At 39.3% G+C, this 17,662-nt stretch overlaps 1 protein-coding gene across 1 annotated transcript in view; it reads left to right on the top strand.

Moving 5' to 3' along the window:
- APOLTP (apolipoprotein lipid transfer particle homolog) overlaps positions 1-17,662 on the top strand; it is a 74,263-nt gene that overhangs the window by 35,912 nt on the left and 20,689 nt on the right. Inside the window, exons 35-53 of the mRNA XM_088064313.1 lie at positions 68-187; positions 712-935; positions 2,581-2,774; positions 3,935-4,237; positions 4,706-4,935; positions 5,958-6,119; positions 6,305-6,382; positions 6,744-7,094; positions 7,671-8,027; positions 8,999-9,349; positions 10,261-10,392; positions 11,034-11,183; positions 11,621-11,737; positions 12,350-12,523; positions 13,229-13,436; positions 14,470-14,636; positions 16,066-16,178; positions 17,058-17,139; positions 17,355-17,492. Of these exons, the coding sequence (XP_087920439.1) occupies positions 68-187; positions 712-935; positions 2,581-2,774; positions 3,935-4,237; positions 4,706-4,935; positions 5,958-6,119; positions 6,305-6,382; positions 6,744-7,094; positions 7,671-8,027; positions 8,999-9,349; positions 10,261-10,392; positions 11,034-11,183; positions 11,621-11,737; positions 12,350-12,523; positions 13,229-13,436; positions 14,470-14,636; positions 16,066-16,178; positions 17,058-17,139; positions 17,355-17,492 (3,651 nt within the window). The remainder of the gene's footprint in view (positions 1-67; positions 188-711; positions 936-2,580; positions 2,775-3,934; positions 4,238-4,705; positions 4,936-5,957; positions 6,120-6,304; positions 6,383-6,743; positions 7,095-7,670; positions 8,028-8,998; positions 9,350-10,260; positions 10,393-11,033; positions 11,184-11,620; positions 11,738-12,349; positions 12,524-13,228; positions 13,437-14,469; positions 14,637-16,065; positions 16,179-17,057; positions 17,140-17,354; positions 17,493-17,662) is intronic.

Raw genomic sequence — 17,662 nt, 5'->3', positions numbered from 1 at the left:
ATTAAATCACATGAGGCAGTTGGGGAGAATGCAATGTTCTGTTCTGATGCTTTACTTCGTCAAATAGCTGGTGTTTCCACAAGCAATGGGCCTAAGTGGGGAGCTGTTTTCCAGGAAGACTAAACTGGAACACTTTGACAGTGGTGTGAGTGTAAAAGTCATCATCAACAAGAACGTGTCTTCACAGGTCAGTCCCCTGGTAATTACCGTCTTGTTGCTTGAACTTGAAGATTTGCAGTTCATGCACTCAATGACTACAATTGAGAGGTGTAAATTGTTAAGGAAACAGTTAACTTTTGATGCTTAGAGTTTATTCTGGCTAGATAGCTAAATGGGGTTGGAATAGCTGGCTTGAGTTTTGGCTGAAATTCAGAAAACTCTTAAAGTCGAGTTAAACTGTACTTAAAATTCAGTGTAGCTCACATTTTGTTGTGACAGGGTTGGGATAAAGACAGGGAGATCACTTAGCCATTACCTTCACAGACAAAACAGACTCAGCTTGGGCAATATTAACTTAATTTATTGCTAAATAAAATTAGAGTTAGATGATAGGAAACAAAGATGAGAACTAAAAACTCCTTTCCTCCTTTGCTCCCCTCTCTGCTTTTGTCCAGTCCCATCTTGCTGTCTGCAGTATCATTGCCCAAACTGATGTGTCAGTATTGTGTATTATAATTTGAGGTCTTTCATATCGTGCTCTCCTTTCTCTAGGTGCAGGCTCAGGCAGCCCTGAAGAGTTATGGTGAAAACAATGTCAATGGCTCCCTTCACCTTCATTCCAATGGAAGGGAAATGCTGATGCTGGAGGTTGATGTGAACAATGAAAACAGGAGGAATGCCAGAACTGTTGAACTGAGGGCTTTTCTCCATCAGACAATCCTGACAAATCCAGAATCAGTACAGTTCCAGCTCATGGTCAAAATATTTCCATCAAGGTAGAGAAATCAGTGTTGGTTAACTGAGGTACTGAAGAGTGTTTTGGGACACAAGTTTAAATGTAACAACTTCCCTATGGCTGCAGCAAGGTCACTGAGTGAATGCTGGTTCGTATGTTGTCCCTATAATTGAAATACTTCTGTCCTTATATTTCATTAGTTGGTATAAATTGTGTTAATGTGTTTTACTTGCTTTCCAAGGACTTTGTATAGAGAACTTTGAGTGAAGAGATAGTACAAGCTATGCCAGTGGAAAAGGGCACTTCCCAATGTTTATTATAAGGCTTTTAAACTATTGGAGAAAGCTCTGAGGTGGCAGAGGTGGGAAATAGAAATTTGACCCTCCCAAGTTTCAGATGATTTTTCAAATTTCACAAACACAAAGCTATGCAGTGAAGAATTTAGTGTTCCTGCAGAGGGCCCAGTGTTCACCAATTGGATAGGATAAGGAGAATGAGGAAATAAGAGTTAAAGGAATCTGAAGATATTACAATTTAGATGAAGCACATTTGATTTACTAGTAACACTAAAAATAAGATAAAATATTCCAAGAAGGGTATTTCATGTGCCTCTGCAGTTTGCTTGCAGTTCTGGGCTTCCAATAGTGTATTAATTTGTTTAAATACCAGAGTAAGCCATAAGAGAGCAATTTATTGCAGTTCACAGGAAAGAAAACAGAACACTTAAAATTTTTGGAATAACGATTTCTTTAGGATTTGTTTTGCAGTGAGAATACAAACAAAAATAAACTGTTTAATGTTTCTGGACAAAAGCTAAAATGATGCAATCTGTACAGACTTCGGTTGCTGACTGATGGAATGAAACTTACTTCCCTGAACTGTATTGTTTTTTTCTTCCCATGGAGTGGATTTTCACTGAGGTTTTACTTGTCATCAGTCTTTCAACAGGGTTCCAGTTTCTAGGAGGGATGTCTAACACTATGAAAACTGGGATCATTGCCTCACTTTTAGGTATTTTGTGTAGTATACTTGAGTCTAGAAAGTCAGTGGATAGTTTGTTGAAGGCAATGTGAAAATTGTGTCTCAGTCTTACACTTACAACACTGAAAATGGAGCTTTTTGTTGTTCCAGCAGGTTTCCCTATAAAGCTGTGCTGTGTTTCTCCAACACTGTTCAATTCAGGACCAAGATGTAAAGAAATATTGTTGGTTCATTTACCAAACTCAAATGATGGCGGTGCTTAGAATTATTTTTTAAGCTGAATTCTCAAATGCTGCTTTTAAATCAGCACCAAAGAGATGCTTCATATCGTGACAGAGAAGGCTTCATTTCCAACTCAAAGTCTCTCCAACTCTTTCTTTTATTAGGAACCATACCAAAAGCATTCAAGAAATTGAAAGAAAAATTAGTCTGCCAATCTGTGAAGCTTTACTAAGGAATTTATAAACATCTGGTGAATGGCGTGTGCTGACTGCAAGGCATCTGATTGCCTGATTCACAACACTGGAATGAGTGCCCAGGAAGTCTGGGGAGTCTCCATCCTTGGAGATACTCCAAACCTGACCACACGCACTCCTGAGCACCCTGCTCTCATTGATCCTGCTTTGAGTGAGGAGGGGTATCTTGACAATTCTGAATTAACCATAATGATATCTTACTAGCAATTTTTATGTCTGTCTTTTTAGACTTCTGTTGTCTTCTGACTTGAAGCTTAATGAAAATAGGCTTCACGTGGATTTCATGGGAGCCAGGGAGCAGAAAGTTGGTTTTGTTTTGTCTCTAAATGGAAGAGTCCAACACACTTTTACTGGATTAAAGGCCATACCTCATCTCCTTTCTCTGGATGGATTACTGAAGTGCAAAAACAACGTTCACAATGGTACTCTGTTCCTTTGTGTTTTGTTCTAACCTGCAGCTATCTTTAAGAAAGCTTCTTAATTTTAATGTAATCCTTCCTGAGCTGCACAATGCATTCAGCTCTGGGGCCCTCAACAGAAGAGCAATGTGTGCCTGTTGGAGCAAGTCCAGAGTAGACCACAGAGATCAGAGGGCTGAAGCTCCTCTCCCCTGCAGGCTGGGAGAGCTGGGATTGTCAGTCTGGAGAAGAAAAGGCTCCAGGGAGACCTTATAGCCCCTTCCAGTAACTAAAGGGGCCTCCAAGAGAGCTGGAGAGGCACTTTGGACAAAGGCCTGGAGTGACACTGGGACAAGGGGGAATGGCTTCAAACTGAGAGAAGGCAGGTTTAGATTGGATATTAGGAAGAAATTCTTCCTTATGGGGGTGATCAGATAATGGAACAAGGTTGCCCTGAGGAGCTGTGGCTGCTTCCATCCCTGGAAGTGTTCAAGGGCAGACTAGACAGAGCTTTGAACAACCTGGGACAGTGGAAGGTGTCTCTGCCTATGACAGAGGGGTTGGAACAAGATGGGCTTTAAGTCTCTTCCAGCCTGAACCATTCTGTGATTCTGTATAATGCAGGGCAGAGTATTTTGCATACAAAATGAACCATGGGTCATCGGGTTGAGAGTACTTTTCAGTGAAATAACATAGTGTGGGATTTTTCGTGTTTTCATGGATTAAAGGAAATAGTGGGTGGCCTCTTTCCTCTTTTGAAATGGGGGGCTCACTTGAGACTCCTACTCCTTTGAATGGCTCCATGGGTGGAGTAGGTCGCTCTGGAGGGATTGTTTAGCCTGTAATTACACAAGTAGTAGATCACAATCCATCTGTAAATTTTCTTTTGCAGTGACTATAGTATAGTATATGGCCTAAGAGCACAACCAGCTTGGTGAATAATCAGATGCCAGAAATACTAGTATGTAATTTGTTTTAAACACATACACTCACTAGTAGAGAAACCCTCAACATTGAACTGATTTGCTCTCTAGATTAGGCAAAATTATCTTGTATAATAAATGGAAATTTTGCTACTTCCTCCTGGTATTAAAGTAATGGTTAATTTATACATTACTTCTAAAACTGTGGTTATTTCTGTCCCAAGAATCTCTCTCCGCAGTAATAATTTCTGCCTGTTACAGGTAACATCAATGTGATGGTCAACAAAAGACTGTATGGACTGCATGTCAGGAACAGGAATGTGTTTGGGAATACCACTGTGCACAATATCACTGTTGCCATCATACAGAATGGCAGTCAGGCAGTCCCAGTGGAGGCACGACTGAAAGGACACCTGGAGCTGAGTCAAGAGAAGAAAAGGGGGCTAGCTAGCTTCCAGGTGGATGAGAAGGCTCTTTCTGTAGAGTTTTTCAATATCGTGGATCATGGGCATGGCAGAGTCAGTGGGACTTTCACGCATAATGTCGACTTCTTAAAAAATGCAGGTAGGAAGGAAATTGGACTTCATGGTGTGGTCTAACAAGGTGAATTTATCTAAATGACTACTGACCAGTGGAAACAGATTAGTTGTGTTTGCTCACACCAGAACAAAATGTAATCCAGTCTTAGCAGCATTCTTTTTAATATTGTTGAGAAAATACAGTAAAATGGACACAGAAATAGTTCAAAGAGTTTTGAAATACTTCAGAGTAAATTATTTCTCACTTGTACATCTGTGTTTTTGCACAGCATCAAAGCTGACCAGTTCCTCTAAATATAGTTTTATGCCAAGTGTTGTTTCCTAAGCAAAGCTGTGTGTTTTCATGAACTGGAGTTATCAGTAATTTTGCATGGGTTCCTTTGGTTCCTTATGAAAAACTATGGAAGGCTTCTTTTGATCTGTAGTACTTCTTTGTAGTATGTAATAATAATCCAGAAGTGCTGTGTTGATTTTACTTCCTTCCCTGCAATAGGGTTGCCTTTGGATGGCATTCTTACTGCCACGTGTGAGCGTGGCGCAGGAAATCACACCATTGCCATAGCCCTGGAGAGTGGCAGTGAAAGGATTGCTGCTGTGTTTGAGGGACACAGACTGGCCACAGAGCTCCCAATACCCCAGCTATCTGTCAGCATAAAGCACAACATCTCAAAGATAAAGAAACATGGGATCCCTTTTGTTTTAGAAGCTGCTGGCTATTATGAGGTAAGAAGAGTTCTGCCCGTGCAAGTTTAATTTCTGGCAGGACAATTTGTATATATATAATAACTCCAGGCTTTTCCTATGCACTGTACATATTTATTTTAGAAGCTGCTCTGTGTTTGAGATTTACTAAATTACTGAGTGAAAGAAAGGTGGTGTCTGGCTCCTTATACTGTGGACCTTTCATCTGAGCTCTTGGAGATGAATCTAGACTACATGAGATGCTATGTTCAGTTCTCATTTAAGTGAAGTGCTTTGCTGCATATGAACAGATGTCTTGTCCAATTTTATCTTTCCCCTATAAATGGAAAGTGGACCAGCAGGCCTAAGGCTTGCATCTGGTACTGGATTTAACTGGTCCTGGTGTCATCTTTTGGATGGCTTTTAAAGAGCAGAAGAGTGTTTAGCATGGCTTTCCCTTTGGAAATTCCTATCCACAGCAGCATTATGGACCATGATTCCTGGTGTGGTGTTGCTTAGCCACTGTTCTCTCTATCTGTGTTTCTGCTACAGATCTGTGAATGTTAAGCTCTTTTGCAATTGCACATTATCTTTCCATAAAAGAAGGGTCCAAATACTTTGCTATCTCAGACATCCACTGAAAGGCTCAAGTCACGCGCGTGTTTATTTATACTTGGGTGGCTTCAACCACTGCAGTAGGGTGAGACACAGAGGTGTGCAGAGAAAGAATTCTAAACAGTTCCTTTGCCTTGCTTTTTAGTAGTTCCAGTGCTTTAATTGTTTGTGCCTGAGGGCTCAAATCCTTCAGGGAACTGAATGCTCTCAGTATGTTTTGGAGCCAGAAGGAATTATTGATACACTGCATTTAGAAGGTCTGGCATAACACTACAATCTCTATTTGAAATGAATCTACTTTGATGAATTTGTGCTTCTATTTTACCAGTGCTGCTGCCCTGACACAGGCTGTGATGTTTAAGCACCGTGAAACACACTCTGCCTTTACCAGTCATTGCTGGGTTGTTGTTGTTTGTTTCTTTCCATAATTTGGTTTCTTTTGTGCATAGAATTTCTCCAGAAAGATTGCTGCAGGGATAACAGCCACAGTGGAGACAGAGCAGCTCAAGATTGCAATAGAGAAGAAAACCACTGACACTGCCATGGAAGTTTCTCTTTCACTTCACCATGATGTGAGAGGACTGACAGACATCGTTCCATGTGTACTAGAGGTTTGCAAAAATCCTGCCATATATTGTAATGTATTTAGTGCACCAAACACTAAACTGTTCTTAAATCTGTTTTGGAGCCTTGATCCATTTGATCCTTAAAGCAGCCCTGGAACTTGCTCCTTTGAATTTTAGTTCTCCCTGCTTTTCTTCATATTCTGAATGTACTTTTTTGACAACACCAACAGGTTGCTTGCAGCGGAGAATCTGCTAACAAAAAACTTTTTGGCCTTTGCAATGGTGCAATTGCATTTCATCATTTTGAGGTACTGGCTTCATTTATAAACTTTGCTGTCAACAAAATAGTGTCTTAAACTACCATGAAGAGAATCTAAGTACTGAAAGTGTGAGGCACATGGAAATGGATTTGAGCTTCCTGGAAGTTTTGTGTGCACTTTCAAATATTTTCACTCCATTAATTACTGGTTTGGGTTTTCTTTATGTTATTTCTATTTTGGAAGTCCCAAATAAAGATTTGAGTCCATCTCCCCATTTGTTTCAACATTTATAATTATGTAGGATGAATACAAAAAGGTGTAGGGAACCTTCTAGTAATAGGAGCTTTTAAAAACAGTATGTGACCTAACAGGAAAGCAAACATGACAACAGTTTTCTGTAATTTTTCAGACTCCAGCAAGACTTTCACTGAATGGGTCAGTATTTACCAGCAACTTTACTGTCATCCTCTTTGGACATGTTTCTTTTCATGATGTATTTGCCTGCCTGCAGCTCTATGCCACCACTAACACTCATCCTCATTTAGAAATCGACTTCCAGCATTCTTTGCTTTCACTTCATTCTCTGGGAATTGCCAGAGAAAACCAACTGAAGGTGTCAGCCATCAGAAGTGACAAATACAAGGGCATCCTTAGTATTGTACTTGGGCCTTGCACTTTGGAAGCTGATGGGGAAGTGACCCTGGCAAGCAATGAGACAGGATGGGTACTTGCTTTTAGAAACAAGTGCATCAGTCTAGAGGTAAGCCCAGATTGTTTTCTTCATGTCCTCCCAGTCTGTGTATTTCAGATGACTGAGTTACAGAAAACTGTCTTCTGACACATTCATGGATAGGCCGAATTTAGTCCTTGAAGTTGTTCTGGCAAAGCAGTGAGTCAGTCAGAGCACTTGCACAGGGAAGTGTATTTGAAGATGATAATTTGGAGTAATACAATGGTAGATGTTACTGCTGCTGTCATAAAAACATTACTTAGTAATAGTTTATTAATTAAAAGAAACTTTTGTCCTAAAATCTAGTGAAAAGCATGTCTTTTCAGTTTGGAATTGTGGAGGTTAAGACTTTTTTCTTCTACAATAGTTACGAAAAGTTTATTGCAGGATTTATTCTTCTTTCCCCCCTCCCCCCTATTAATTTTTTTTCAGGTTTTTCACAGAGAAATTTCAGATTTCTCTATGAAACAAGTTGTTTTGTGTGGTCCTTTCCAAAAGCAGATGGTTTCAGAAGGAAGGAATACTTTCTCATGAATTAGGTACAAATGAGGAAAGACAGTTGCTTTACTTTGTGTATTTTAAACCGTGTAATCTTTTCTGTTGCAGAGGATGGGATTGCCTCGTGTTGCAGTCTTGGGGGGTTCATTTCGACAGAACGTCTGCAATGTAGGCTTGTTAATGAACCTGCAGTGTGATGGCAGAGCAGTGGATATGCAGATAGACACCTCCTGCCAGCATGAATATACACTCCAAGGGATGCTCAGGCACTCACATCCCTGGCTCAGCCAGCTTGGGCTGCCTTTTGAAAACTCTGTCCTGATCTCTGCAGCCACAGACTCCACCACAGAGGGCATTTTCCTGCTGCAGGCTGGCAGATGCAGACTGAGGGCTAGAGGGGATCTCTGTGTTCAGAATAAAGCTGACTGGACACTGGAAACAGAAACAGAATGTCAACTTCTGCAGGTAGCTGTGGGAAGCTTTTTAAAAAAAATTTGGGATCAAATGAAGGCCTTGCGGGTTTTAGTTAAAATGCCAGTGCTGGAGTGTTGGGAAGGCACCCCTGTCACATTAGGCAGTGTCTCACACATCCTCTTCCCAGGTGCTCTCTGGAGACGGAGATCAGTTCAGCCTTTGCTGGCTGCTGCCTTCGCAGGCCGACACTGCCCTCTAAGGCTGAACAGCAATATTAGCCTGACCTCTGTCAAAAATACATTCCCTGGTCTGTGAGGATTATATCAAAACAGAATTTCCTTGGTTTTTCCAGCTAGCCTCACTGACTATACTAGAAAGAATGAGTACTGCAAAATCTAGGGGTTTTTTTCCTAGATATTCATAGGCATTTATATTTTGCTTTCAAATCCTCAAATTGAGTAACTTCCTCAACTACAAAGTGTCAACATAAAAATGACAGGAAAGTTGTAGTGAAGAGAGAATGAAAACCCCTTAAAGTATTAAAAATAGTAGATTTTTCAGTGGTTTTTGAAATCCTTTGACAGAATGGGAAGAAATCTTTCATTTGGGATGTTGCATAAGTCAAGCTGGAAGTTTAATCATTAAAAATAACAAACCTTCTACAACCAGATGCAAGGATGTCTGCTAAGCCTATGATATTTGTACATTTATTTGTTTGAAAACTGAGATTGGTGTGAAGCATAGAATGTTTAGTTAACTTTGCCAGTCTGAAGAAACAGGTATTTTGTAATTTTTATAAATGTAAAACTTCATAAAGATGCAGAAGTTGTTAATTCTGTAGCACAGTCCCTAAATCTTCCATCAGGTCCTATTCTGGAAAAATCACTGTATTTCTTGTTGAGAGGGAGAAAAATGGCAGCATGGAGATTGTAGTTTTTGTCTCTGATATTGTATCATATAATACACACTTGTCTTAAACTGTTTGTATATTCCAGAGGATTTTTTTGTTTAAATCTTGATAGGATCTCAATTTCCCAGCTCAGTCACGGCTCACAGGATCCATTCAGAAAGACAAGTGCCAGGCAGAGCTGTTCTCTGTTCTGGAAACAGAAGGCAAAACTGCCCATCTTGAAGTGAGAGCAGAGTGCAAGCCAAAGATGACTCTGGAAATTCAATTCAGGCATGACCTCCCCCAGCTGAAGGAAATCCCAAGGGAAAATGAGCTGTCCGTCACTGTACGGAAACACTTAAAATATCTTATTGGAGTTGGAATGAAATTGGGTGCCTGTGAGCTTCAAATGAATGGGGACTTTGACCCTGAAAAGAGCCTTCAGTGGAAAATGCTTATAGAAAACAAATGCCAAACAATTCAGGTACGGAATTTTCTCATTTAATGTTGAATTTATACATCTAAGCTAGGACCTTTGTACTTGCGAAAGTCAAAAGACAATAATCCAAGTATTTCAGAGAGATAGCAGAGAAATAAGAAGAACATTCTCTTTTAATGTTGCATCTTACTTCTGGAGCCAGTCATTCACTGTATTTGGCATATGCCAAATTTTCTGTTTATCAGTAACTGCAGATAATGGACTTGCTTGTACTAGCTCTGATGTGTTTTCTAAAACATGGCTGAGAATTCTGCAAGGTTTTTCTATTCAGAAATAATGATTATTCAAAGTTTTCTTTGGCTTTATCAGCAGTTACAATTTCTCAGCAGTTTGAGAAACAAACTCTGAAATAGTTTAAAAATATATGAAGTAAATAGGTAATCTTCAGGTCAGAAAATTCAGTGTATGGAAAGTTTGAGCGATATGTCACATTATGATCTGTGGATTCAATATTCAAGTCAGAGTAAATCTGAAGATACAAAGATGAGATTTACTTGTCCTTTTCCAAAAACAGAGCTGCCATAATAAACTTCTGTATACTGTCTGGTTTCACTGAATTTATGGATACTTTGGGTCACTGGGACAATGCCAAGTATAGAATATTAATTAACTTTTCATTTAGGCAGGAAGAGCTGCCACATTGTCCAGTGTTCTCTTTGTGTTGACTCATGTATCAAAAATAATCAGACATATTCAAAATGAAAAAGACAACATTTATAAAATGTATTAAAAAGCTCTCAAGATTTCTGAAACATTCTGTGCTTTTGCTGCCTGATACACCTGATTTTACAGCTAGGTGATTAAAGTTACTATTAGGAATTAAGTTTCAGGGGTATAATGTATTTGTGGTTAAGTGCAAAAGTGGTGATTTTTTATAGTTTTTCTTTCTTTTACAGGATCTTGGAGTACCAATGAAAATTGATGGCTCAGGCTACCTTTTGATGGATAAAATGAACCTAGATTCACAGACACTGATCACTGTTGATGAAAGTAAATTCCGAGGACTCCTTATACTAAAAGTCAATGATGTGAGTACCCTGCAGGCTGTTGGAATGTGTAAACAAGGTACAGAGTAATGTGCTCTAACATATGTTATTTGGAACAAATAGTCAGACTTTAGTAATGAATGCCAGAATAGAAATGAAATAATAAAATCTTTGAAAATCTGGCACCTTCAATGATCAGCAACTGATGTATAGGATAATAGGATATAGGCTCTGGCACTTCCTGAATCATTTCCTTATTATGCTCTTTATGTGTAAAATTTTGTTACTTCTATCGGATGTTCCTTACATCACTGTGGTTTACCCTGCAAAGTAATAGGCAATGATTAATTGAGACACTGCTGTTTGTTTATTCAGTGAGACAGCAACACAGGGAAGGCTGTGAATCTCTTGTTTTTCTGTTGACAAAATTATAAGTCTGGATTCTCTTGTCATCAGAGCAGGAGAGCAGAGAACATGCACAAGGATCTGTTTCCTCCTGGTGTCTCACTTTGCTGCCATAACTGGTAATTTCTGCATGTTTCTGTGCCACAGAGAAACAACATAGCTAGTGGGAGTTTAATTCGTATTAAATGTAGGACAGACAGATTTCTGGTTTGAGCTCTATTGCATTGATCTTTGGGTTCTACACATGCTTTGCTCTCTATGCTGTGAAATATTAACAGGAAAGGCAAGAGTTGGATGCTGTGCTAACCCATAACATCCAAGAAGCTGCTGACATTGGCATTCCCATGAGGATGTTACTTGATGTGATATCAGAAAAAAACAGTGACTTCTACAAAGGATTTATTAATTTCTGTGTGAACAACAAGCAAGTAAGTTTTTCTTCCATACCGGTAGTGTGTGAGATAGAGGTTGAAATAAGCTAACTGATTTGGTAAATAGTGTTTCTGCAAATAATCCAAATACAATACTTCGCAGTGACTTAGTGGGTTAGTTCTAAAGGCCTTCATTAAATGAAGGTAGTATCTTTCAGCCACTCCTTCTGTGCAATTGCTCCTTGAAACAAATTTAACATCAGCAATGATCCATGACTCACATTTGTAAATTATATAAAACCTTCCTTATCAAAAATCTTCACTTGGTGCAGCATATCCCCTTTTATAGTACGAAGTTGTGACTTCTAAAAAAATTAGACAATTCTTCACCATAAAGTTTTAATAGTTTTCATAATTTTATTCTGACATGTAAATTAGTCCATATCAGAGATGTGCCACAGTTAACTTTTGTCATATTTACTTGAACTGAGCAGATTACAGAAGAACTGGACTTTGTCCAGAAGTTGGATGTTGTGTCTCTTAACTACAAGCTTACTCATAACATAGAGACATTGAAGACTTTGCAAATAAAAGACAGGATTGAGTTGCAGGTAGGTTATCAACATGGAGCCAGGCCACAAGGGCAACAGCAGCTGGGGAAGAGATGGCACATTTGCTGTTTTGGTGAAGGGGAGTCCAGGTGCTCCCTTTGTTCTTGAGGGGAGTCCAGAAGCTCCATTTGTTCTCACGGGAGAAGAGCTTAGATCTGGACTTTGCACGGGCCTGGGATTGGAGGTTGGCTCCCAGTGTGGAGTGAAAGGAAAGCACTGCATTTATGTATCTGACAGAGCTGCAGTGTCTCCTGGACACACAGAACAGAGGGGAACATTGCTGGGATTTCACTGGATCCTTTCCAAATGTTTTTTTTCCTTCCAAACTCTGACTACTTGGCATATTTTTTTTTTATCTGAGAAACACAAGACTTATTAACCATGTAACTCAATAGCATTAAAGCATGGCCATATTTGAGAATACATGTTAAATGGTTGAAGTCTTAAATAAAAGGGACATTTGTAACTATGTTGTGTTATAAAATGATACAAAGATGCATCTTTGAGACATCTTTGAGATTATACTGTCTCAATCAAAGAAAGAACTCTGACCAGCAGGAGCTTTAACTTTTACAATTCTGTCTTTTCACAATTTACTTTTGTTGCACACAGGCTGTCTTGAATGTCAAAGTCACTAGAAGCTTTAGTTTTAAAGTGCTTTATGGTGCTCACCTAATAGTTCTTGAAGGACAAATCCAGGAGTTTGGAACAAGTACCAACATAACAGGGAATTTCCATCACTCTTTGCCATGGCTGCTACAAGCCAGAGTCCCATCATCTTTACAGGTAGCTTTGGGTTTTTGTTGTTTTGTGGGTTTTTGTTTTGTTTGTTTTTGATTATAATTATTGTTCTATATAACTATGTAATTCAAGCTCATTACTTGAATGAAAACTCCATTTTGTAAGGAACAGGATGGAAGCTGAGATTTTCTGATATTTAAAAACTGGATGCCTAAAATTTGAACTACTGAAGGAGAAAGCTTCTCCTTGACTGCTATCTGAATGAGATTCTTCCATTGTGATCAGTGTTAGTTGAGTGGGTACTGTTGATATTGTAGCTCTACAGGAGGGCTTGAGCACATTGCTCCAGGGACTGGAGTTGCTCCTAAGCTCTTTAATGGGAATTTTATACTGGAAGAAGTATTTCTTTGGGTGCTATTTTCATGGGAAGTATTGAAGTACCTACTATCTGGTAAATATTGTCAGTAGGTGTAGCCTGAGTATCCTTTATAAGAAGGGAGTTGCGTCTGTGGGATAAAAAAGAACCTAATGAGAATATAACATGGATCAGTGAGGCTGGCATGGCTTGACATTCATTCAGTTGAATGAGCTTCATACTTGAAAGTCAAAGATAATTAATGAAAGGCCAGGAGACAATTTGTTAATGGATAGATTTTGACATGAGTATAGACTAGAAAGAACTTTCATTTTCTCCTGTCTTAAATAGTATTTAAATATTGTTTTGAGAACTTATACCGTATCATTTTTTAGATAGACGTGGTTTTTCAAGGGAGAAACACTACTCAAGAGAGGTATGTGCACGTTGCAGCTGGAGAAACATCAATCACATACATAATTAACTCCTATTATGTTGGCCACCAAGTGGATCTCTTCTGCCAGAGTGTGCACAGCAGTGAGGTACTCCAGGCATCTGGCTATCCTAAGGCAATCAACTTGATTTTCAGTTTCCAGAAATCAGGTGGGTACCTGCCATTCCTGGCAGGATTTTTTATTCTATAATAGTTCTTTGAGTATGTTTCAGCTGTTCCTTCAACAGCTACAAACTGACTAAGATTTGCTGGTAGTACCTAGAAAGAGACTTTATCTTGTTTGTAAGTAAAATTGTCATTCTAAAACTACATCTGTGATTAGCTGATGAAGCCAGCCTACCCTCAAATCTTGCCCTGGCATAAATTCTATCTGCATATCTCTTTTACACTGTGATCAGGTACCTTAAGTGCCCCCAGAGGAATATATTCATGTTGAAGGAAACTCAACAACTGCAATTCCTGCACCAAAGGGCAGGAATTACTGAAGTTAGCAGGCACTGAATCAATACTAATGTGGCATCATCTCCTTTCACCCATTCAGAAAAAAATAGCAGGATGAGAGGTTGCTCTCAGGACAGCCATAGTCACCATGTGCTTTCCACCACAAAACCCACATTTCTGTGGGTTTTGTCTTATCATAAGATAAATAAATAATTTGGGGGGATTCACATCTCTTATTTTTATCTTTTAGCAGTCTCGTATTTTCCTTTTCAAAAATGAAAAGCTGGTAGGAAGGAAAGTGGGGAAAGGTCTTCACATCATGTTCTTTGGGCATTGTTGAGCTGCTGTAGCTGGAACCAAAGGAGTTGCTGGAGGTCAAAAGAGCTCAGAGCTCTTCCCTGGAAGAGGCTGCTGCAGGCCAGGGATGCAGTTTGCTGTATGGATTAGTCAGCTCTAGCTGCACAAACACATTCCATACAGGAACTAACTTGTCACTTAATACTGGATGTGGATACACAAGCTCTGTTACCACAAGACTTTGTAAGGACAAAGTTCAAGGACATCCAGAAAAACTCTGCCCTCCTCCAACCACAGGCCAGAGTTCTTGTAATCCTGAATGATGACTTTGTCTTGATGAATATATTAACCTAAAAGCTGTCTGGACTGATTTTATGCAGGCAGTACTGAAATTTCTCAAAAATTAGCTGCTCAAATTGGCACTGTTTTGTCCCTTCTGTATAGAAAACAAAGCCAAGACTGCCTGTGAAATCCAGTATGATGAGAAAGATGTAACTGTGACTGTGGATGTTGACACAGACTTTGAACTCTTTGGTGTATTTGTGTTCATGGCAGAGGTGAAGCATTCAATATCACTTCTCCATCGCCTGGGACTTCCCTTCTTTCTTAAGGTAATGCACCACAGAACTTCTGCTGTTTTTTGATGAAAGCTGTCACTTGAGCTGCATTTGCATTAATCCAGAGCACTTCCAGTAGCCTCAGTGAAATGAATCCAGGTTTATATACAAGTGCAGCTGAGAGCTGACTTGGCCCAGTTTATCTGAATCCTCTTTAACTTACATACAGAGCTGGTGGTCTGTTTCCAAGGAATGTGGTCAGGTACCTGAAATCCCCAGTTTCAGGGTTAATAATTTCAGGAAGGCACGTACTTACTGTCATTTTGCAGCTGATAGGGCTCACAAAAGTAGAAAGAGCTTTTTGTAGAAAACAGCTGTCCTTCATTCCTAGAGAACTCCTTGGCTTGGTTAAACCAATTCTAGCACAAATACCTAAAATGCATCAGTGTTGAATAAACAGAAGTAGATTTATATTCAAAACTACTTGATAGGATCAACAAAGGCTGTACCTGTTTATCCCTTGGGAGAAAGAAGCATTAGTTGAAATGTCCCCTTCCCTTTTGAAGGGTAGTACACAGAAAAACACTTCCAAGCAATCCACCACCTTCTCTTCAAATAACAGGACATGTAGCTAGGATGCAAGAGTAAAGGTCCACTTTCCTGAACATAAACATTAGATCAATATTAAACCTGCATATTAAGTATCAGTGTTTCAAGGGAATATTGCCAACCTTTTATTGAAAGGTATATTTTCACTGCTTCTTCCCCATTAATGTCTTTTATCCTCTAAATGTTTGAATGGAAAAAAAAAAGGAGATGGCAATTCTTGAGGTGCTTTATTCATGTATAAGGTATGAGTACAACCAGGGGACTTCAGAAATTACTGTTCCCACAGACTTTGGCAAATACCATTTGTTGATATTGAAGTGTGGGAAATGGCCCTCCTCTTTCCCAGAGAGATTCTTTAGCATTTTCAGGATAAGGTGGTAGATGATGCAGCAGCTGTGGGAGGATGAAAATGAAGAAAATGCCCTGGAGTAAAAAACTTGTGGAGCCTCATCTGTTTCTTAAAAAAAACAAAACAAAACACACCAAAAAAAACCTAAAACAAAACACAAAACAGAAAAACAAAAAAAATCCAAAAATAAAAGAGCACACGATTTCTTTCTAGTATATAAAAATGAGAGTATGGGAGACAATAACAAGAGCCAGTAGCTTTAGACTTAAACTAGATAAGGCTACATTGAAAGTGACACTAATATTTGTCAATAATGGAAACGAGTAGCTATGGAAACATACACAAAAAAAGAAAGACCTCTCTTGAGGCTCTTGGTTTACATGTAGGAAGCATCCAGAAGGCCTGTCTGGAAGATAAGCTTCAGTCAAGATGGTGGTTTTGAGTGAGTCAAGAGATTGTGCTCAGTTGAAGTGAAATGATGGGTAGAATTTATGCATGTGATTTGTTTATTTTTCCCCTCCACAGATGACAATTCAAGAAGTCATGACTGAAAATGAAACTGAAGGTGCTCTGAGGCTGACCTATGAACAAAACAAAAACTTCTCCTTTTCCATCAGCAGAAAAAAAGACCAGCAAGGGTAAAAGGGTCATTCTGAGCACTATAAAAAATGTCACTAGGCCACTGTGAGTCCATGGAAAACAGTTACTGTATTAATCACCAAATCAGTGGTGAAATGGATAACAAAACTTGGATGAAGTGAGTAGTCACCAAATGCTCTGTAAACCTCAGGGAGTTTCTGAAGGGCTGCAGACAGATTCCTCCCCTCATAGCTTGGGACCTGTCTCTCTGCCTGCCCACACAGAAACCAAGTAGCAGACAGTGAAAGAGTCCATGAAACTCTAGGCCTGAACCAGACAAGTACTTAAAAATATAATGTAACTTGACATAACTTGAAATCTTAAATTGTTTTGGCACAGTTGAAACTTGTAAAATTATGGCAACTTGGTTTTCCAAGCTGGTATCAGTATGGCTGTATCTGAACAAAATTGTAGGCTTTTAAGGGTGTTTAGAGGTATGATATTTTCAGCCTTGGGGTATTTCAGATATTTCTTAAGTTTCTAGCAAAAGACCCTTGCACTGAAAAGTCTTGTAAGTTCTGTTAAAATCTCTAATAATTGTAAATTCTAAATTTATAAACCATGACAGTGCTTGAGAAGTCAGATTCCAAAATACCTTTCTCATTTTTAAAAAGCTGATGCATTTGCTGTGGCAAAGTGATTTCTGGTCCTGTGGGTTACATTCTGTCCCTGGGATACATACACAGATTTTTTACTGAGCTCAGAAGTTGTCATTTTGTGTGACTGCATCAAAACCTGGGAGCTGGGTAAGTGTTCAGTGGCAGGTACTGCCATTTTAACTCTGAAAGCTGGGGCAGACTTGGAGCTAACTCAGATGAACTTGTGCTGCCAGCAAGAGTTTCTGAAATATTGTTGAACAATACATTTCTTCCCTTTAGTGAAGAGTTGAGTATAAAAGCACTCCAGAATCATCCCTTCTTTCTACAATATTTCCCCTGTGCAGCAGAGCTGTCTTCTAAGGTAACTATCTGCAAGTAATCCATTGCAAACATCACTGCAAAGTAGCCTTGTCTAATGTGTTAGGAGTCAAGCTGCTTTAATTCTAGTACTAGTATCTCTAACATTTTTGTTATTGTGGAGGATGTTCCTGTTTTTAAAGATGTTAACAATCCCAGTCTTTTCTTTTTCCCCTTTTTTTTTTCTTTTTTATTTTAAATTAATGGGTACTTAAAAAGGTTAATTATGATATGAGTGAAGCAAAAGGCAAACTCTACCTCAGGATGGAGAAAAGGGATTTCAATGTTTCAGCAAAGCTAACTTTGATGGGAAGCAGCTTCACTAATGCCATTGAAGTGGCACAGACCATGGCCCAGGTTGGTACCATCCACTGATGGCAAAGGCAGGCTGTGGTGGGAGGGCACTCAGGGGGTGGCTGCCAAGCAGTGAGGGCCAAATGCAGCTCCTGCTGTGTGAAGTGTTTTGCCCTTCATTTCTCCAGTAGTACGAGCAAACATTTGACTGTGGATTAGTTTGAGCTTATATT

Source organism: Pseudopodoces humilis, chromosome 18 (assembly GCF_049639895.1).
Source record: "Pseudopodoces humilis isolate 2021_Gansu_Grassland_sample_001 chromosome 18, ASM4963989v1, whole genome shotgun sequence".
Taxonomy (NCBI): domain Eukaryota; kingdom Metazoa; phylum Chordata; class Aves; order Passeriformes; family Paridae; genus Pseudopodoces; species Pseudopodoces humilis.
This window is presented reverse-complemented; position numbering and strand designations above follow the sequence as displayed.